The 22,331-nt window shown below is 42.1% G+C and overlaps 2 protein-coding genes across 6 annotated transcripts in view; both read right to left on the reverse strand.

The window, feature by feature from the left end:
- Window positions 1-2,368: 2,368 nt before the first annotated feature.
- LOC311046126 (centrosome and spindle pole-associated protein 1-like) overlaps window positions 2,369-22,331 on the reverse strand; it is a 35,174-nt gene continuing 15,211 nt past the window's right edge. For 3 of the 5 annotated variants that reach the window (XM_084058271.1, XM_084058272.1, XM_084058273.1), the window contains exons 16-27: window positions 20,406-20,518; window positions 18,815-18,964; window positions 15,191-15,334; window positions 11,638-11,850; window positions 10,467-10,533; window positions 10,191-10,296; window positions 8,941-9,074; window positions 8,038-8,127; window positions 7,899-7,930; window positions 5,411-5,450; window positions 4,968-5,138; window positions 2,369-3,664 (exon numbers count right to left, since the gene is read on the reverse strand). In XM_084058271.1, coding sequence (XP_083914397.1) covers window positions 3,462-3,664; window positions 4,968-5,138; window positions 5,411-5,450; window positions 7,899-7,930; window positions 8,038-8,127; window positions 8,941-9,074; window positions 10,191-10,296; window positions 10,467-10,533; window positions 11,638-11,850; window positions 15,191-15,334; window positions 18,815-18,964; window positions 20,406-20,518 — 1,463 coding nt within the window. In that variant the 3' untranslated portion in view covers window positions 2,369-3,461. Of the gene's footprint in view, window positions 3,665-4,967; window positions 5,139-5,410; window positions 5,451-7,898; window positions 7,931-8,037; window positions 8,128-8,940; window positions 9,075-10,190; window positions 10,297-10,466; window positions 10,534-11,637; window positions 11,851-15,190; window positions 15,335-18,814; window positions 18,965-20,405; window positions 20,519-22,331 lie in introns of those variants that run through there. The other 2 variants (XR_014600838.1, XR_014600839.1) reach the window with 2 other exon arrangements.
- LOC311046128 (dynein light chain 2, cytoplasmic-like) lies at window positions 17,677-17,943 on the reverse strand (the record flags this gene model as incomplete). Its single annotated transcript, XM_084058275.1, has 1 exon — window positions 17,677-17,943. One exon carries the CDS (start codon window positions 17,941-17,943, stop codon window positions 17,677-17,679), a length of 267 nt encoding a protein of 88 aa, XP_083914401.1.

Consider the following 22,331-nt stretch of genomic DNA (forward strand, 5'->3'; position numbering starts at 1 on the left):
CCTTTATCTTTACAATGTGCATTACAAATTCACAACAGCAGAGGAAACCATGCATGCAAGGCACCTCATCAGGAGCAGCCAGGTCTTGCTCAAGGACAGTTCAACACTAACTATGGGGGGGAGCCTGGAATCGAACCAGGAACCTTCCGGTTGCCAAGCGGCCGATCTACCTCCCGAGCCACTGCCGCCCCAGAAAACCACTGATGTCATAAAGAGAGATTTATTCTGTGTTTTTTGGCCAAAAAGAGGAAGGCAGGTTAATGTAAAATTTTGAAAGTTGGGCCTCAGTTATACTCCTGTTAGTGAGATGGTGTCTTCTTACCAAAAACCTAAAACAGCATTTTAGGTCACCAATTTCATCCATCGTGGAGACAGAACTCATGACACTATGTATAGCATAAACAAGTGAAATTGGAAGTGAATAAACCGGGGGTCTTCAACAGGGGGTCCTCAGAGCTACTATAGGGGGTCTGCCAAATCTTTGTGAGAGGATTATTTTTTTTAACATTAACCACTTGAACCCTAGCATCCCTATTCTGAATAGCAGATCTACAAGCTCACAACGCCTCTCCCTGCGAGGCGTTGTGAGCTTGTAGATCGGCTATTTTTGGCAAAGAGGTATAGAGGTGTAGAGGGAAAAAAGAGGAAAAACTAATCTGAAACACAATTTTATACAATATAGAGGGGGTACCTGCTTCATCTCTCTCTCAGCTAGGGGGTCCTTGGGCTGAAAGCGGTGATTAAACAAATGGTTGAGTGTGGTTGAGTGACAGTGGTTGAGTGCCGTTTTGGATTGTGTGCGGTCGACCCCGCTCAAACTGAATGTGGGAACTATGGATTTGATTTGGGTAAAAGATATACAAGTATGATCACAATATAACTTAAACCTAGAATAACACATTAAAGCGTAAACACTTGTTTCCAATGTGGTCCTGCAGGATAACTAAAAATAGGTGAAGCCTCTGTTAAGTGTATGATTTTTATTAAACAACGTTATGATGATGACAATCAAGCCTAAAATAAATAACAGCATTCGGAGGTGTTAGTTTGAACAACAGATAGGCCTACTGCTTCTCAACTACAACACACACTCTCCCTTAAGTTAAAATATCATTTATTACACATATTACAATTAAAACGCTTCTACTCATTGGTTCATGATACCAACTCCAGATCGAATAATACTAATAATACTACTTTAAAATAATAATAATAATATTATTATTTGTGGATTCAAGGTCACCTTACAAAGCAGACAAAACACGACCAAAGAAAAACGGAAATAAAATAAATAGAAAAGATTAAAAAAGTATAAAAAAGGAAGAACAAAATGCATCACCAATCTAAACAAAGGGCTCTAAAGCTGTAAGTCATAGCTTTGTGTACAGAAAAAAATATATATTTTAACAAAATGTGTATGGTAGAATATGTTAAAACATGTACATTTGTTCTACTACCTGCTTTTCCATTAAGACATTTACTATATATCCTGTGGTCTGCTAGGACACCTACTGGTTGATAAGAGTTACTGCATGAGGGTCAAAGCACAGTTTATCCTCTTGCCAGCTCAATGGTAGTACAATATAACTGATAGCAGTTGGTCTACATGCTCTTCTATCGACACGTTTACATCCTGTGGACATAAAAGATTATAGATTGCAGGTTTAAAAGTAGTGTAAGTGATATTTTTGTGTGAAAACAAAAACAATTGTTAAAAAGTTAAAAGCTCTATATATTGTGATAGTAATCATTGTGTGTTTCTCTGTAACGGGGGTCTCCCTGTCTCTTCAGCTCTTTAATACATGTTCAGGTGGGACAATACAATAGATTTTAATAGACTAAAACTATCAGTCTGATTAACTTAACCCGTTGTCATGCAAATTATTTCACTAGTTTTGGAAAACACAGTTTCTTAGTGCAACTGAAAAGGCCATTCTTGGTATTGTTCATGAGGGGGGCTTCAACTGAGGGTCTTCTCCCTGCTTAAAGATGTTTACTCCTACAGCATATGATGTGATCCTCACAGGGTCTGTACACACCGATACATGGATCAATACTCAGACCAAGGAGACAGGGAGTTTGTTTTACAGGAGGAAAAGAAGTGCAATACTGTAGCAATAGGCTCTATGCACAGCAGCCATATTGTGAAGACATTCACAGGTGTCAACAATGATACTAATGAAGGCTCTGTTCCATTCTGGTCAAACAAAGTCCGGGTGCCGATATTGTGCATATCACTGGAAACACTCTCATGGCCCCTTACGGATGTGTAACTCTGAGAGTGTACAAATGGAACCAAATGGACCCGTAAGGGTCCATTTGGTTCCATTTGTACACTCAGAGTTATGAGGTCGTGGAAATTGAAAGATCTGAGAACCACTGTGCTACACTAAATGGAACAGAGCCTTCATTAGTATCATTGGTAACACATGTGAAGGAAGTGATAATATGGCTGCTGTGCATAGAGCCTATTCAATGGACTAAAGGACTACAGCACTGCGGGCTTGTCCAGCTAGAATACTGTTCCAAGGCTCTGGATGATTTGGAGCCTAATAGGTTTATGTACATGAGTGCAGTCCCGGTATTCAATAAGGTGACGTAACCGTTTCCTGTTCCAGTTCATTTTCACATAGCTTCATTTCATTGGCTCAGCAGCGCATTTGAACTGGAAACACGCGATCAAGTGTGTTTGACCACATGGTGGTTAATCATACTAATTCATTTAGTTTATTAAAAAAGAAAAATCTATTCTTACACATACGTTTTATATAAAAATAGATGAATAAAACAAATTATGGAATCAATAGTTGCAGCTCTATAGATTACTTATCAGACGAGCAGCCAGTATGTGCACGCAGGCCGGCTTCAAAAGGCCGCTCACAAGACGCAATGGAAAAAGTCATCAAAATGCATTCCATCAAACTTCCGGCTGCAGTCTTCCTCGAGTGCGGAGGAGGAAGGCTTAGGATGTTTACTGTGATCTCCTCCCTCTTGAAATATACTTCATGGTTTATGTTGTGTGTAAGCGATAATGGCGATTCTCAAACTAGTCGTCTACAAAACCCCGCCTCCAGTCGCTGTGATTAGCCGTGACATGCACAGAGGGAGCACTCAATGATCGCGGCATTGCTCACCTTGCGGACAGTCAAGCCGAAATTACGCTCCATCACGCCTTGGTACGGGCAGAGAATAGCAGGCCTACAGTACAAGCTCGTTGTGAGCTTCTAGGTCTGCTATTCTAGACGCGTGGCAAAGTATGACTCTGGCTCTCCCAGCTAAGGAGCGACTCACCGGCCTACACACAATGAATCAAAACCAGTGCCCCTCAAAACAACAGGTTTGGGGATCTGTTAGGAATTGATTACGTGCACGGAGCGCGTGCATGAGCATCAATGTTTGTAAACGCATCATTAGTCTATAAACAATACCGCATGTATCCGCAGGGCTGTGATTGGTCGAGGCTAGGTGTCCCAGTCTTGGGGGACAGAGTCCCTGGCCCTTAGCCCCTCCTCCCTCCGCGAGAGACCCCCCACCTGCATCCACGGGTCCGTGGCGAGCGTTTCCGTGGAGCTGTGAGGGTTGGGTGCGTGGCCCCCCCGAGGGGAGATGGGGAGAGAGGCGAAGTCACCTTCATCATCATCATCATCAGAGCGGCTGGCTGGGCCTGTGACAGACAACAGAGTCAAGTGGTGGAAAGTAACTAAGTACATTTACTCAAACAGTATTTCCCCTAAATGCATGCATTCAGAGATATGAGCGGCACTGCTGATTTTTTATATAAATGATCATAATCGATTTTTAACGATGGAAGATGGCTCCGTCTTATGTCTTTATAAACTGTTATATTATTTTGCTCTATCAGTACAACAGTTAATGTCTGGTGTTACACACTTGTAAGGGGAGGAGAGGACACAACTTTGTCCAGAGTCCAGACCCATCGAAAGAGTTACGAGACACTCTTTCATGTTGCAACGCGTCATGCTTTCAAATGACATTCCTGTTCTTGTCGTTATCTCTCAGCATACACAGACAAATTGCAAATCAACTCTTAAGTTTGTTTTGGTAATAAATGTTTGAATATTATGTGAATATTAGTCTGACATCAGGTTAGTACACTAACCCGATGTCATCCTTGCATTCACTCCAAGCAATGTTTTAAAGATCAGTACAAATGACAAACAGATGACAGATTCCGTTCGCGACTTTGAGTTGGTGTAGTTGCAGACTATGTGGCATGGCTAGGTGTCTGGCTTGGGAGACAACTCTCGGATCGATCACAAACACAAGCAGGTGGTAATCATTTAATGAAGGCATTACACTCCCACTTCTCAGAGACAAATTAGTTTGTTCGGGTTCAGGAAGCCCTGCCCAAGACTGAAAAACATCGGACTTCATTTGTAGTAACCCTAAAGGCCAATTTATGCTGCGAAAGTGACGTAAAAACGACAAAGAATATGTCGAGAAGAAAAATGAAAGTCTGCAGACGCTGAATACAATGTTTCATACTGTGATTGGTTGGGAATATGCACAAGGCTATGTCCACTTCGTCGTTTACATTCTCTGGCAATACTGTTTGGTGACACTTAAGTCGGTCCAAGTACAAATTGGCTTTAACGCTGCATACTTCACAGCAATGGTTCTCTAACTGGGTTCTGGGGGACCCCCAGGGGTCATTGAGGGGCAAAATATCTATAAATAGTTCAAACACTTAAACCACTATTTCATGTTTTGGTTATTTGAAATAAAATAGGCGGTCTACAATTCACGATGCAACGCGTTGTAAAATTGTTGATCTCCTGTTCTCGAATAATGTTGACAAACCCTAACTAATCTTCTTTTATGGGGGTCCCTGGCACACAATATTTCCAGATGGGGGGTCAGCGACCGAATACATATTAATTCACATGGACATGTTTGAGAACTATTGGTTTAAGACATTTAAATCTACTTTTAACAGCACAAGTTACCTTGACGACCCAGAGCCTGAAACCTTCTGGTCCTCTCCTTTCCACCTGCCTCCCTCTCTGATTGGACAGTGAAGATATCAGCTTGACCAATGGGCTGCTGCTGCTGTTGTGTTTGTCTGTTCCTTCTCCTCTCTCTGGCTGACAGTTGGGAGGGTTCAGGTCCAAGAGGCTCTGACACACACACACACACACACACACACACACACACACACACACACACACACACACACACACACACACACACACACACTACAATTTTAATCAACTCACACTAGTGGATGGTGGTGATTTTGGGTCGGAACATCCCTCCTGACTATCAGGTGCGATTAATTGGCCAGATTATCATGTACTGTGAGTGCTTCCTGAGCACTTATTGTGACTAAATAATAACTACAGATGAGATGATAAGAGGTGCAACACAAAGAATCAATCAAGGTTCTCACCTATAAAGGCACTCTCTGACTCCAACAGGTCTGTGGTCCTCTGAAACACAAACGTTTCTAAATTAATGGCGCCAGAACGTCCTCACGTCATCATGTTACCAGTCCAAATAAGGGCATTTATGTCACAGAGGGGTCTCACAACTTTGAGCGAATGAATGAATAATCACTGTGCAAGTACATCTTAGTAGTTTATAATGGCATATGGATATATATTACGTTTCACAAGACATAGTAATTGTAGATAATATAACTCAGTGTTAAGTCACACTGATTCAGTTGGAAGTGAATCACACAGGGTGTGTCAACACCCTGTGTGAAGGTAGCGGCGCCTTAGATACATTTTGTCATCGATATGTGTTTATAATGTGTTTATAGCCACGTGTCACGTGAAGCTTGACCAATCACTTTGTTGACGCACCTGACCAATCAGAACGTTGACGTACGCACACGGACAAAGTCAGGTATAGAGCAGGATCTATACCTGAGCGCCGCTAAAAAGAAGGTAAGGTCATCTACGTCATTTTATTGATCCAGCTATTCCAGCTTGCAGATGTGCACACTGTATAATTTTATTGAGGTATCTAAAGAGCACAGAGTATGTGTCTGACTGTGCAATAAGTATGCGCTGTTATCGCGACAAACAAAAAACGCAATATATTGGGACAGAAACGATACCTGGCACTGTTTAGATGCCTCAATAAAATGACATAGTGTGCACATCGAAACACCCTGTGATATGTATTATTTCCGATATGTATTTCGGAACCGATTATATGACAACGAACGTAATCATTCAGAAATATTGTTTGCTCATAAGCTGATACAGCAGGTTCTCACTTCCATCAAACTTGCGGTTCCAGTTTGCCTCGGATGTGTCGAACACTTCCCCCTTTGGGTTCCGTTCCTTCATTTTAGTTCCCTTGATTCTAATGTATGAGGCAGTCTAGAGGGCGGGCCAACGTTGACCATACGTCACTGATCACATGACCCCAAACATCGATTCTCCAGTTCTAGGCAACACATAAGGGGGGGACCTTTTTCCACAATACAGCTATAAAAGGTATAGAAATGACATAGTTTGATGTTGAAAATGAGTGATATTCCCCTTTGAGTACAGTACTCAAGTAAATGTACTTAGTTACTGTCCACCACTGATAAATTAGGCTTTAGTGCCTAAGCAAGGCAGTATCCTTGAGCAAGGCACTGAACCCCTACTACAGTGGTTCTAAACCTGTGGGTCGGGACCCCCAAATGATTTTGGGGGGGTCCCCAGATGACAGTGAAGTGACAATTTAACCTTTTTAATACCTAAAAAAAAGACCATTACTGCATCAAAAGAAATCAACACACTACAGGTATACTATAAAAACTGGTCGAACATTGGCCAAATCGTCAAATAATATTTTTTTTAAAATGCCTTGCGAGCCATTGTGGGTTTGTAGGGGTGCTATTTTCACAATATTAATATCTGTGGAACTAAATGTAATGCCTCAACTCCTACATTCCTGCACCCTGACACGCATTTGTCAGGGTGCAGGAATGTAGGAGTTGAGGCATTACATTTAACTAAATGAACTAAAATGAAGGAACGGAAGCCAAAGGGTGAAGTGTTCGACACATCCGAGGCAAACTGGAACCGCAAGTTTGATGGAATGCATTGGAGTCAGTGAGAACCTGCTGTATCAGCTTATGAACAAACAGTATTTCTGAATGCTTGCGTTCGTTGTCATATAATCGGTTCCGAAATACATATCGGAAATAATACTTATCACAGGTTGTTTCGATGTGCACGCTATGTCATGTGATTGAGGTATCTAAACAGTGCCAGGTATCGTTTCTGTCCCAATATATTGCGTTTTTTGGTTGTCGCGATAACAGCGCATACTTATTGCACAGTCAGACACATACTCTGTGCTCTTTAGATACCTCAATGAAATGTATACAGTGTGCACATCTGCCAGCTGGAATAGCTGGATCAATAAAATGACGTAGATGACCTTAGTAAACCTGTCGTTACAATTGCAGCTGTTACAGCTGTTACAATTGCAAACATGACCTGCTTTAATTATGTCCAACGTATTTGTATTTAAGTTCATAAAGCTAACATAAGTATAACTAAATGCATTTGAAATTAAATAAAAATGTAACTTTTCAGGATTCCAATTAAAAAATAGCAAAAAAATAAATCAGGAATCCAATTAAAAAATAGCATATCTACAAGCTCAAAACGCGTCGCACTGCGACGCGTTTTGAGCTTGTAGATCGGCTATTTTTGCTACATTAGTGTGACAGAATTGCCCGACAGTATATGCAATGTGGCCCTCTGGAGTGAGAGTGGAAATATAGTGGCCCTCTCCATCCTCAAAGTTGCCCACCCCTGGTCTATGGCATGGACACAACTAAGAATGTGACATATGTAAGAAGTGATGTAATGAGGAAGCGTTGTTATTCAGGAAGTGATGTAATGAGGAAGTGCTGTTGAACTCACCAGGTAGTGAAGAGGGGACAGGTCAACATAGTCTGAAAGACATTAACATAACAATTTAATAAACAACATTTACATATCTAACTCATTAATAAACATTAACACATTGTACTCTGTAACTAATTTATAATAATCTTCTTACCACTGTGGGCGGTCCTTAGACTAGAGTCACCCCGCCTCCTCCTCCTGGTCACACCCACTTCCTCCTCTCCGCTGGGAAGTTCACAACCGTCTGACACACACACACACACACACACACACACACACACACACACACACACACACACACACACACACACACACACACACTAACAGTAAACATCGGCTTTATTCTTACAGGAAGTTTTTGTTTTTTGGAATGAAATCCATCAAATCCATGCTTTTGTAGCAACTAAACCTATTTGACATGTATAAATACACTGCTGTTTTCCTCCTAATGGTAGAGCATCAATTATCAGGAATTTAAATATCATACTTAAAAAATATATATGTGTAGCAAAACCCATGTGGAACCATAAGGTTCTGATAGAACGAGAGTTATGCATATAACTAAGGTTCTACGAATTCCGGATGACCGCCAGAGGCAGTGTTTTCAACACCTGGATATTCTTCGCGCAGGTGTTGAAAACACTGCCTCTGGCGGTCAGAAGGAATGAAGTAGAACTGCTTCTATGCTGTAATGTTAGAGGCTACCTGTATATCCTTTTCTTTTTCTGAATGAGATGGACACTACTGTACAGGGCAACAGGGAAATATTTATTTTGGCACTTATGGGTCCATTTGGTCACTCTCAGAGTTAAATGAACACTGGGGATTTTACTGTGCATCTTTTGACGTATTCACGGCAGCAGCCATAGAGTTCATATATCATACTATACTGAGCTATCCTTAATGTGCCACTCAGTTGTAGAGATGTATGTATATTTATCAGGTCTGTGTGTGTGTGTGTGTGTGTGTGTGTGTGTGTGTGTGTGTGTGTGTGTGTGTGTGTGTGTGTGTGTGTGTGTGTGTGTGTGTGTGTGTGTGTGTGTGTGTGTGTGTGTACCATTCAGTTGCAGTGATGTGTGTATATTCATCAGGTTTAGTGGTTCAGTGTGTTTGGATGAAGGTCGTCTGACGGGAGCCTGCAGCTTGAGACGAGCCCTGTCAAACACATCCACCAGGGGGCGATCTCTACGTCTAGACAGAGACAGACAGACAGACACACAGCCTCAGAACCTCTTTCCGTTCACACTAAAGAAGTGATCCGTCTCCAGCAAGCTGTGGGTCGGGACCATAGACTGTATAAATGAGATGGACAAACCCCGTTCGCTGCTTTCTACAGACCGAAAATGAAGCCAATTGTTGCAAGACTGTAGGTCCGCCATCTTTCAATACGCGTCAGAATGAGTCCAGACCATTATTGGTTGGGTAGCTTGTCAATCAAGAGCGGGGGGCGGGGAATGAATGCTATTGGTTGTGTAGCTTGTCAATCAAATCATCCCGCCCCTCCTAGAGAATAGCCTACTTTATCGTCAATTTTATAATAAATAGGACCATAATTTAGCAAAACGCATATCCTGATGATTGAAAGGAGACTTTAAACTAGTGACTGGAAGCATATAGAATTTATGACAATTTTTATTACAGTAAGAAAATCTAGTCTAAAGTTTGTCAAAAAACCCATTCACTTGCGCTAAAATAAATTATTTCTGACTCCGCAGGTCGGCGCAGGGTAAAACAGCGCCACTCTGGCCATTTTGTCGGCCTCATCGTAAATATCTCAGACTTGCCCCTTGGTCGGGACCCCCAAATTATAACCGTACTCAGACCACCTCCTGAAGAGGTCCGAGTTCGGTTCACTTCAGAGGGGCCCGAGGTCTTTTCACGTGTTCACATATGCACGGAAAAGCAGAGCCATAGTCTTCACTCTTCAGGGGTTGAAAGGGTCTAAAAGGCCAGACCGCAGCAATGAAACTAGTCGCAACAGGTTGCAACAAAACAGTTTTAAGGCCAGTTATGCAACTACTTGCAACCATTATCCCCAATGGCAGTTGCAAGGACTTGCATTGGTGTGGACTGGCCTTAAGTGTGAATGTAAAACTCCTATTAAAAAAAGTCCGGAAACATAATTTTTGGTCGATTATTTCTCCCCTTCAATGCAATGATACCAATTGGTACAGTATTTTATATCGTGGGGAAACCCTGATTAGTCACCGTTACAACGAGGTACAACTTGTAAGGATCGTGCCATTCGTGGAATGAGCAACACACAGCTAACCGTGTGGGCAGCTGTTAACTGACTGGTCAGTTTACCTGTCCATCAGAGGGTCATGCTCCTCCCACTCCTCTAGTCTCTTCTGTTCACTGTAGAGCTGTCTCCTTAACGCTGAGAGTTCGCTGAACACACCCCTGTTATCCTCTACACACACACACACACACACAGAAATGAGGCTTAGAGGGAAAATGCAGTTTTTCAATCATCATTTTAAACATCAAGGTGTGTGTGTGTGTGTGTGTGTGTGTGTGTGTGTGTGTGTGTGTGTGTGTGTGTGTGTGTGTGTGTGTGTGTGTGCATGCGTGCGTGCGTACCTGCAGCTCTGAGCTGGTTGCGTCGAGCGGGGACAGGAGGTGACTGCAGTCCTGACAGACATCTCTCCTTAAACACAGACACAACATGATCACGTACACACTCTTTATGTCACCTGGGTGAAGCATCATTAAGAGAGGTGCAGTAAGTGATATTTCTTTGTGAAATCAAGTGTTAAATAGCTCTATATTGTGCTAGCAATCAAAAGAAAGAGTGTTTGTTCAGTAACAGGGGTCTCCACATCTCTCCTGCTCTTTAGTAAACAGAAGAAAAAAAACATCAGGACAGGATACCAATTTCATCCTATATCCGGAGAGTGATGAATATTGACTGATCTAAAAGCTTGCATATTGGCTATTTTTGGAATTGCGACATAGAGTTCTCAACGGGCCTGAAAATTAAGGGCCGGCCCAAACAGGGCCCAGCCCGATAATTACCATAATGTTTAGGCCCGAAAACCCGGAAAAAACAGAATATAATTAATTGAAATAATATTTTTTTCCCCCCATGGAACCCGAGGTAGGGTCGGGTTCGGGCAGAATTTGATAACACAAACACAAAGTGTAACTCAGGCTTGAGAGACTAGAGGTCAAAGGCCTGATTTATACTGCATGGTATGAGTGTGTTGCGGTGAGCGACGTGAGCTGGCTTTTTCTCAGCTTACTGTACTTTCTCTTATAGTTTGCGTTTCACCTCACTAAAGAAAACCTCCATGGCGTTCAGGCGCTGCAATTTCGATGAATTGAATACATAGGTACGACAATGGAAACAATGGAAACCTTCAGTGCTTTTTCCTTTTAACATTACTTATGTAATTGTACACAAGTAATGTTTTTTTTTTTCTTTTTGCGGAAGCACAGTGAAACCCTCCGTGATTAGCAACCATCAGGGGATCGATCATACTGGAGATAAATATTATGTGACTATTTGAAAAGGTGTCAGTAAATGCTGTCAGTTTTGCTGTTTTAGAAAACCCCTGGCAGTGAATGTGTTAGTAACCCATACAGTGTAAATTAAATGAAAGTAATATATATTTAATTGAACAGAAATACAGTCTGACAATACAGTTGTAAGCATTTCATATATGTGTGTGTGTGTGTGTGTGTGTGTGTGTGTGTGTGTGTGTGTGTGTGTGTGTGTGTGTGTGTGTGTGTGTGTGTGTGTGTCACTTACAGACAGGGGCGCAGAGGACAGCTGGCTGTGCGTGCTGCTGGGTGGGGGCCTGGGGGAGGTGTGTGTGCTGGGTAGGCGTGTGCTAGGGGGCCTGGGCGAGTGTGTGCTAGGTGGCTGTCCGCTGAGCGAGTGTGCGCTAGGCGGCCTGGGAGTGTGCCGGGCCCCGTGTCTCCTCTGCAGGGTGGGGATTGGAGGAGAGGGTTCCCTGTGCAGCTGCACAACACACAGTGTGGAGGAATTAAAACACACACTACAATGAGCATGAATTCAAACAGATGAGACAGACGTAGACACACAGTACTAAGGATCACACAGTAGAACAGTGGTTCTCAAATGTTTTCGTGCCAAGGACCGCCAAATTTATATGTATTTGGCCCCCATCTGACATTTTTTGTGCCAGGGACCCCAAAAAGAGAAGATTTGTGTATTAACAAAAGTAACAATTCGTAAAAAATCTTGATTTTCAAGATTTTTTAACAAAATTCAAAAATAGCAGACGTACATCTGCTATTTTTGAATAGCCAATGGATAAAGTGGTTTAAATGATTGTGATGCTGGATTAACAAATTTAGCAGGGGAGCCCCTGGAACCCGCCCAAGGACCCCTGGGGGTCCCCGGATCCCACTTTGAGCACCACTGAATTAAAACACACAAATGACTTAAACCAGACGAAACAGAAGTAGACATGTGAGCCGAAAGGTTTCGCTTAGTAGAACAAAGAAGTGTCTGACAAGGTTACATACAACTGTGCATGTCTCTCTCTTTCTGGTGAATTATAAAACTTAGGGGAACATAGAGCTGTGTTGGTGTTTGCACAGACTGGGCTGGCTCTATGCAGGGAAAGAAAACAAAGGACTTGAAAGCCAAGTGTTGAATGAAGTGTCGCGCGTCAAATTCACACACTGCATCATCCATAGAGAGACCTGCTACCACGTCACTGGAAGCAGCACTCAATGATGTTCTCCAAAACACGATCAAAATAGTGAGCTAGGGCTGCAGCTATTGGTTATTACCAGGTGCCGAAGTGCGCCGGGTCTACAAACGGCCTCAGTAGACTTTCGCCACCTGAGCACTCAGGGGTCGACTCCTAAGCACTCAGGAGTCGACACCTAAGTCTCATTGGCTGTCCTGGCTGTCCTGGCTGTCCTTCACACTTCCCCCCCCTTTAAGCCAATGGGGAGTAAGTGTCCTACAGCACCCGCCTCTCCTCCTTTGCTTTGCAGCAGAGAGGGAGAGAGCCCTCCCACACACACACACACACACACACACACACACACACACACACACGCCCAAAAGAAGCAACTACAGGCCATAGTAGCACTTCAACCTCTACAGCGGATATACAAGGGGGCCTGGGGGCCTGGGGACCCCCGTAAAGCAATCACTCGTGGTCCGAGGACCCCCACTGGAAGTCTGCGACTTCCCCATACGATGAACGGCTATGTTGCGCGCGAGAGACCGGGACAAGACGCTAATGATTGGCATTAAAACCAAATACACGATGTTGCTCACATGTTGCAAACACAGCAGCTATAGGTGAGGGCGGCCCCAGCTAAACAACAGGCCGCTCGATGTTCGTTTGTATGGAAGAATTTCACTGAAGATGTGGACAAATACAACGGTGGGGTGCCGACGGTAGTTGACGAGCTTTGCATTGTTAAGCGTCGTGGTTGAACTTGCGTCATGGTTGAACTTACACCTGGTGTTTGCATTTCTCCATTTACAACTCGTACATCGACATAAACGTTCAGATTTCAAATATAAAGTGCTTATCTCATGGCTACGGGTGTTATAATTACATACGGGCCCTCATAAGTACCCGTATCGTTCAATACAAAGCTTTTTGATCCGATTGGTGGCCATTGTCTCCGTCTTTTTCCAACGCGACTGTAGCGGTTGGGGGGTGTATGCACTCTGATACATTATACCTCTATGAGGAAATGGCCGCCGATTGCATTCAAATGCTTTGTATTGAACAATACGGAATATACGGGTACTGAGACCCACCCGAAATGAAGTGTAACATCAGTGGCCATGGGGTAAGCACTTCATATTTTAAATCTGAACGTTTATGTAGATGTAGGCTTACAGGCTGTAAATTAACAAAGTGTAAACGCCATGTTGCAGTTCAACAAAGACGTCACAACGTCGTGTCGCTGTTTATTTGCAGTGCTGGAAAGTAACTGAGTACATTTACTCAAGTACTGTACTGAGCTTGTAGATCTGCTATTTTCAAAGATTTAGTACTTTCACTTTTGGTACTTTACGTACATTTTAATACCAATACTTTTGTACTTTTACTCAAGTTAATTTTGAATTCTGGCCTTTTACTTGTAACAGAGTATTTTAATATTGCAGTATTGGTACTTTTACTTAAGTAGAGAATTTGAGTACTTTTTCCACCACTGCTTATTTGGGCTTGCTTTCAAGATTCTTTTTGAAAATAGCTGAAGTAATGGGCCTCAAGTGGTCGCGTTGTGAGCTTGTAGATCTGCTATTTTCACAGATTTAGTACTTTTACTTTTGGTACTTTCAGTACATTTTGATGCCCATACTTTTGTACTATTAAGTTATTATTTGGCCATGTTCACACTGACCTCACTCTTCGCCATTGTTGGGAATACCCGTGTGGTGTCAAAAAATGTTGCCACCACTTACATAAAAAACATTATAGCGTTTATTGTCGCAGATTCACTGTTGCCAGGTTTGGCGAGAGAAACAAGCAATCCGAAATACAAGTAATCAGGTCTATGAACACACACACACACACACACACACACACACACACACACACACACACACACACACACACACACACACACACACACACACACACACACACACACACACACACACACACACACACACACACACACAGCACCTGGTAGGATATGACTTCAAGTCATTTCTTTCTTGTTTTCTAGGAATGTAACAATATAGTCATTATCTTGATATTGCAATAACAAAAATGTCTACCATAATGTATTCAGGACCAAAATTGTATTGTTTTTTTTTAACAGCAGCGGAGCAATGCGAATGAAACAGCCTGCCTCTACTGTGGAGCCACTCTCTTGCTGATTGCTTGAAATATTTAGCTCAATGTGGAACTGGTTGATGTTTTGCTGAGCAACATAGCCTTGCCATTTAGCTTAGCAGTGTACTTAGCTTTAGTCAAACAGTGCTGCCAGCTCTGTACCAAGAAACACAAAGCCTCAAACAAGCAGAGTGCATCTCATTAATCACATGAACCATAGATGACCTATTCTGAGCATGTCATAATAGGTGAACATTTGGAACATTTTATGTATTAAAAAAAATAGTGATGAATGTTGTATCGTGAATTATTGGTTTTGTTTTCTAGAGATTATTCCATTGATTAATTTTGTGATTGATCAAATAACCGAGAACGAGAAGCGTTTTATTTTTATATATATCAAATCAATTTAACCACTTAAGTACTATCACACAAGGGTGTTGTGCAAAAATCTACAGTGTGTGTGTGTGTGTGTGTGTGTGTGTGTGTGTGTGTGTGTGTGTGTGTGTGTGTGTGTACCTCCTCCAGGCGAGCCTGTCTCTCTCTCTCATACTCCCTCCTCAGAGCAGTGTTCTCCTTGTCCTCCTCGTCTCTCCTCACCCTCTGCTCGTCTCTCCTCCTCTCCTCTGCCAGACGGACCAGCTCCTCATTCTTGGCTTTTTGCTGAAGGAGGAAGGAGAGGAAAGAGAGGAGAGACATTGTTATTGTGGCTAAACTGTGGATCTGAAGCCTGATTCCTCATCAAACGGCAATCGTGCGTTTAAAATAACAGACCTACAAGCGTGTGTCGTGAACGCAATGTGGTGAGCGTGTAGATCTGCTATTTTAAACGTGCAAGTTAGTATGAATTAGGTTCAAGACTTCATCGATTTGATAACCTTTATTTCCAACAACAAAAAACGGATAAAACAAAATCAGAAATGCTAAAATTAGAAAGCACAATGACAAATTAAATGTTAAAAAAGGAGTACGACAAAGTCTTACTCCTTCTCAACTACTAATATCAACATTCATATGTTTGTATGACACATATGGAATACTCATATAATGTACTGTACCTCTATATATTCTCTTATACCTTACCATATATGTATTAGTTAATATAATATATCACATAATGCAATCACTTAAACATCATGATATACTATCATTATACTCATTGCTCATTGCTCATTTATATATATTAATAAACATATATTATATTCACATACACTTACAGTATATAGTTACTAATGTATTACTGGGACACATGATATATTGACCTATATACAGTATAATACACATACTGTATATATAAATATTATACAGTATGTAGTCAAGTCAGCCATCTATGACATATCTATTATATTACGTACAACTCCAAATCAGGGCAAGGTTACATCCTGATCCTCATTGACTCAAATCAGTTAAATATTTGAAATAAATGTGAAATAAATGTGAAAAAAATGAGTGGAGGTTCTGATATGCCTACTGGCAGTACAGTGTACACAAGAGGAGCTGATCTCCAGACACACAGACAGACCCTCTTATAGCCATAAAAACGAAACAAAAACACTAAAGAGGACACTGACTAAGAGTGCATAGTACATAAATATATGGTCATTGGTCACTATTATGGTGGATGCACTGCACTGCATGTTATCCCCTCTCTTCTCTCCCGCCTTGCCTGTCTGTGCCTTTATTCAATGTCCAATCGAAACAAAGCTGAAATGTAAAACAAAAAACTAAATAACAAAAAAGTTCTTCCCCCAAATACAGTAGGAACATCTTTGTCACGATGGCTCCAGATGAAACATTTTGAAAATGTTTTATTATATCTATAAAAGGCACGGAATGTGTGTCTTTCCCCCGCATATCTCGAGAACTGTCGGTTAGATCAACCTCAACAGGGCGGATGTCCAGATATAACTATAAATCCACAAATCTCTGTACTGTCTGTCTGTCCGTGTCCCTTTTAGGCCAATATATAGAGATCTCTGGTGTCATCAATATTTGGGCATAGACTGGTCCAAGTACTCTAACAACGGGTACTACAGGTATCTCATTTAAGACAGGCATGTGCTGCGAACACGTGGCATCATAGACTGGCCTCTAAGGTCTATGATAATGGGTACTGCACCTGGATACAACAACGGATACAACGGGTAATGCATTAACAAGGGGCATGCGTACCCAATGGGCCTCACCACTAGTAATAATACTTACAAATGCACAACAGGGGTGCCAGGCTGAAAGTGGAACTACCATCGTCACAACATCCCAAGGCGCACGTGGAACTGTTCCACGTGTATCTTGGGATTTTGTACACCTTTTGGGAACCGCTGCCTTAGCCCACTGGTTCTCAAGGTCCGGGGTCCAGGGACCACTAGAGCATTGGTTCTCAAAGTGGGGTGTGGGGACCCCCAGGGGTCCTTGAGGAAGTTCCAGGGGGTCCCCAGCTAAATGGTAGATAGTTAGGAACCTAATGGACCCTTATGGGTCTGTAACTCTGAGCAAATGGAACCAAATGGACCGCTAACGGGTCCATTTGGTTCCATTTGTACACTCTCAACATAGATTTTAGAAATAAATGCCATTAAATGGGGGTCCGTAGTCTAATGCATGTCAAACTGGGGGTCCTTGAAATTAAAAATGGTTGAGAATCACTGCTAGAGCCGTAAAACTCTTCTCTTATGGGGGTCCCTGGCATATCTTTTCAAATGGGGGTCCGCGGGCTAATAAGTGTCAATTTGGGGGTCCTTGACATGAAAAAGTTTGAGAACCTCTCCACTAGAGGTTCAAAAAATCCTCAGTGTTTAACTCCGATAAGTGTACAAATGAACGGACCCTTATGGGTCCATTTGATTCCATTTGCACAGTCTCAAGAGTCAAACACTGAGGATTCTACAGTGTATATTGGGGTCCCAGAGATGAAAACTGTATCAAATGGGGGGTCAGTGGCCTAATACATATCCAACTGGGGGGTCCTTGCAGTGACAAAAAGGTTCGAGAACCGCTCTCTTGCCTCATCCGATCTTGAACAGCAGAATGGCGACCTGGCCCAGGTAGAAATAGATCATCATCTCGCGGGTCACGTAGCTGCCGAAGTTGGTCCCGACGATGCAGTGCCAGGTGGGGGTGTACTTCTTGTCGAACTCCTTCTTGATGTACTCGGCGATGTCCTTCTCGACGCTGTACTTCTCCAGGGCCTGCGTGGCACACTCCACCGCGTCCTGCTGCATGTCCTCCGACATCATCTGGGCGTTCTTTATGACCGCCTTTCTGTCTGACATGATGCTGAATATGTCCTTGTCCTACTGAATATGTCCTTGTCCTACTTTAAAAGAGAGATGGTTCCTCTCTAAGCGACAATGCCGGCAAAAGTGGTGGTTGACCCCGGAGGTGAAATGTTGGGTGGTAACTGCTGTTAGAATGCTGTTTCTCTCTATGTTATCGTCTGTCTCTCTCTCTGCCTCCCTGTCGCTGTCTGTCGCTGTCTCATGGTGTCCGTAACGCCTTAATATAATCTTATATGGGCTCTGGTATGACGTAACGCACAATACAAACCAGGGCTGGGCATGTCTAACAGCGCCGATTTGCACAGACGTGCTTATCTGCACACCTTCTCTCTTAACACATTTCCTGCCATTGGAGGAGATCTCCGTCATTTCAAAAATCGTTTTTCACGCAGAACCAGGAGGTAACGTGATCCAAAGATTTACTGCTCCATTCACATCCTGGTTAAAGTATTTGGGAAATATTCTGTATCTCGGCTCCTGTGTTTTACTATGTATTTTTGGCGAGACATGCTATTTTCAACAGTGTATAACAAGCGAACGGGAGGTTGCTGTGACTTTTTTTTTCTCACAGGAGCACAGTGAAACCCTCCGTGATTAGCAACCATCAGAGGATCGATCATACTGGAGATAAATATTCTGTGGTTCTTGAAAGATTAGTCAGAATGCTTCAAAATGCAGGCAGAAGCTACAGCCTGTTTCAGAATACCCCTAGCAAATGTGTCATCGAATCCACAGAAATCTGAAGGTGCTTTACAGCCAAAACAGTCGTAATGAAATGCTAATATTATGCTGTAGCTTGCCGACAAGAACTAATCTTCAAGTTGAAGACAGAATGAGACATTATTAGACCTCCGTACACACGTACCTCCATCTCCTTGCGTTTCTTCTTCTCCTGCTCCTCCAGGAACTCCTTCTGGATGCGAGCTCTCTGCTCCTCCAACCTCCTCTCCTCCTTCTCCTCCTCCAGCCTGGCTCGCTCTCTCTCCTCTGACGCCTGCAGACGCTTCTCCTCTATCTGTACAAACCAAACACATCATTACATACAGTACTGACAGACAGACAGTCTGGATCGCTCTCGCTCCTCTGATGCATTGCGGCGCTTCTCAATCTGCACAAATAGCATCATGACTTACAGTAGCTCTGGTCCATAGCGTTAAAAAGGAGTTCTCCTTAACGCTATGTTACTTTAGAGCCGTTGCACGCTCACCCCCGGTAGCGCAGGCTGCGCAGCCTCTCGTCTTTAGTAAAAAATAAGATATACGCTTTAGCTGCTCACCAAAACAAAGACGGTTTTAAGATGTTGAAAGCCTACTTTCCTTAGCGGGAACATTCTGAGCCCCCCACTTCACGTCTAAAATACACTTTTTGGCCAGAAAATAAAATATTTATGAATAGTTATGGACCAGAGCTACACCTACAGACAACTATTCCACAATCTCTGAATGCTACATAAGAGTCTGGAACTACGTGTCCTGAAAGCCCAGAGAGGGAGCCGTCATCCGTTTGTCATTTCCATTCACGGAAATATATTTTGAAATATCTTAAAAAACGTTTTTTTATTCCCATTCCTTCTAAGCAGCAAGCTATATTTGCTTCGACTAATTTGATTTACAGTAGGACAAATTTATGCGACTGCAAAGACGAAACGGAACATCTGCTTTACTCCTGGATCGTTTTCAGGACATCCTTTGCACAGACTGTATGACAGAGGCATTTGAATATTGTGTGAGTGTTAACAGTCTGGCTCGAGAGTCTACCTACAGACAGACTGACAGACAGACAGACAGACAGACAGACATGGATATATCCTGGGTATTTAAAAGGTGGACCCTGTAAATATTGTGTTTTTTTATTCTATGGAATTTCTAAATTATAAAATAATTGCAGTGAAAATTGCGAAACCTGACGAATATTACCATAAGTTTATGTCGCCACAACACAAAGTATGCAATGATAGAATAAAGCCTAGAATAAAGGCTGTGCTTCTGTGTAAAGTATTAACTTAATAGAATAAACAGCACGCTTCTGTAGAAACGAAAAGAGGATGCATGTTGGGCCGCAAGCAGTGGTAGTGGAGGGTATTATAAGTTGTTACATTGGCTATTACATATACAGTAGCTATTCACAACTCCCTTCTAATGTGCAGTTAGAGTTGAGTATTGTCAAATGTTCAATAGTATATTACATAAATACAAAATTGTCGCACTGTACCAGCTGAACAACCTCCAATGACTTTTCTGCTGTCTCCGTTTAGAGATACACAGGTTACATACACACACACACACACACACACACAAACACAAACACAAACGTACACACACACGTAGCTAAAGGCCTTGCCTCTCTGCAATCCACTCGTCTTGTTTAATTTCAAAATACAGCACCAATCGATGTCTCATGGTCACAATTCTGAGCATTGCAGTACCCGCAGTTTGAGGTTGAATTTGAGCCCGTACCTGCTGCTTGAGGTAGGTCTTGTAGCTGTCCTGTTCTTGTACATGCTGCGCGGTGGGCGGACTGGAGAACACGTTACCACGACCAAAATGAGGCATCTGGACATGGGCAAAACCTACAATACACACAATACAATAAAACATGGGTAAAACCTACAGTAAAGTACACACAAAACACAATGATAAACATAAGCAAAAACCTACAGTAGTACACACCGAACAAGCGGAATTAAAGGTTGTTTAAGTGATTTTATTATTATTATTGTTATTATTGAAATAAGTGTTAAATAGCTCTATATTGTGATTGTAATCATTGCTATATAAAGTGTTTGGTCAGTAACAGGGGTCTCCCCGTCTCTCGGCTCTTTAGTAAACAGAGAAAACATTTTCAGGTCGGGATACCAATTTTATCCAATCAGGAGAGATAACTCATTATCAGCTTAAATTGTCTTCTCCTTTTTTGTTTTGTTTCATCATTTCCAATTTCACTTGTTTATCCTGTATGAGCTCTCTCTCCTGACAAGTCATTTGATATTCTAAAGGTAGCAACAGTGAAAACATTCTTCAAAAATGTCAGTTTCACTCTTATTTTGAATTTGTATTCTATAGTACTGTCTACTACTGTGTTCTGTAGTAGTGCGTATTCTATACTACTGTATAGCGTAGTTCTCAACCAATCCCACAAGGGGTCACACAAGGGGGTCATTCAAATCTGAATTTAAAAATAACGTTCAGAATTTTCTGACAGTCAAGAATATTTAATACACTTTTTCAGAGGAAGAGATAAGAGTTGTCTGTCTGTCTGTCTGTCTGTATTGGCTCTGCACATTAGCTCCATAAACTTGAGGCAACTTGCCAATATTGCGGCTACCAAAAATGGAATGAAAACCCCACTTTGGAATTTAAAGAAAACATTCACTCAGCACTTTTACATTATCTTGATAATGGAGATATTGCTAAATCTGAATATGAATATATGAAGGTTGAATATCCGGTGACACCTGTTATTATTTATACATTGCCCAAATGTATATCCCCCTGGGAGACCTATCATTTCAGGCATCGGCAGCCTCACAGAAAATCTGTCTGGATTTGTAGATTCCTTTTTGAAACCCACAAAAGCTTAACGCCAGGGAAAATGCTCAAGGTATTTCCACACCAAACATCCAAATCAGACTGATAAACCCTAGGCGTGAACTGCAGGGCCAACGTAGGTGCTCACTGGCTACTGGAGCTGTAGGAAAATATGCGCATTTTCCTCTCCTCTCAGATGCAGAGTGTAATATTACTACTCATATCAAAACCCTCATCTCAAGAAAATGAACCTATATTAATGCCAGAACCATTAAGTAATGTAGCTGGTTTTGCTATTTTATATAGCCTATTATAGCGGTCTGTATGCAAGCATGCACATTTGTTCAGTGCGTGTATGATGTTACATCTGTGTGTCACATGGATTAAAGCAAAAACATATCTCACGACTGAAACATTTTGTCCATGTCCCAATCTGTGATCGATGAAAAGGTGTGAAAGTAGCCCCCGCACACTAATGCTCCGTTTCCTAAACAATTATGACGATATGTAGAATTATCATGTTTAGGTACTATTGGTCTAAATGTACGTACCGTATGTTCCCGCTGTTCTACAGCCAACCAGTTAAAGAAATCACAGATTGACGCTTTAACCTTTGATTTTTGAAGATGCTTCTGAAACATGTATTCTATTGCTAGTTTGACCAATTCAAATCCTCTTTAATTAGTTAGTTCAGGTGCCAGTGTCACACGCTGAAAAAAAGCAGATTGACAAAGCTCACAGCGAGTTGTGAGCTTGTCAATCTGCTATTTTTGTGAACTTGTCAATCTGCTATTTTCAGCGACACTGGCACGTGAACAAGTATAAATCATCCTATCGGTCGTGGCGTGGCGACTG

The sequence above is a fragment of the Gymnoscopelus microlampas genome, assembly GCF_963454915.1.
Source record: "Gymnoscopelus microlampas genome assembly, chromosome: 5".
NCBI lineage: Eukaryota > Metazoa > Chordata > Actinopteri > Myctophiformes > Myctophidae > Gymnoscopelus > Gymnoscopelus microlampas.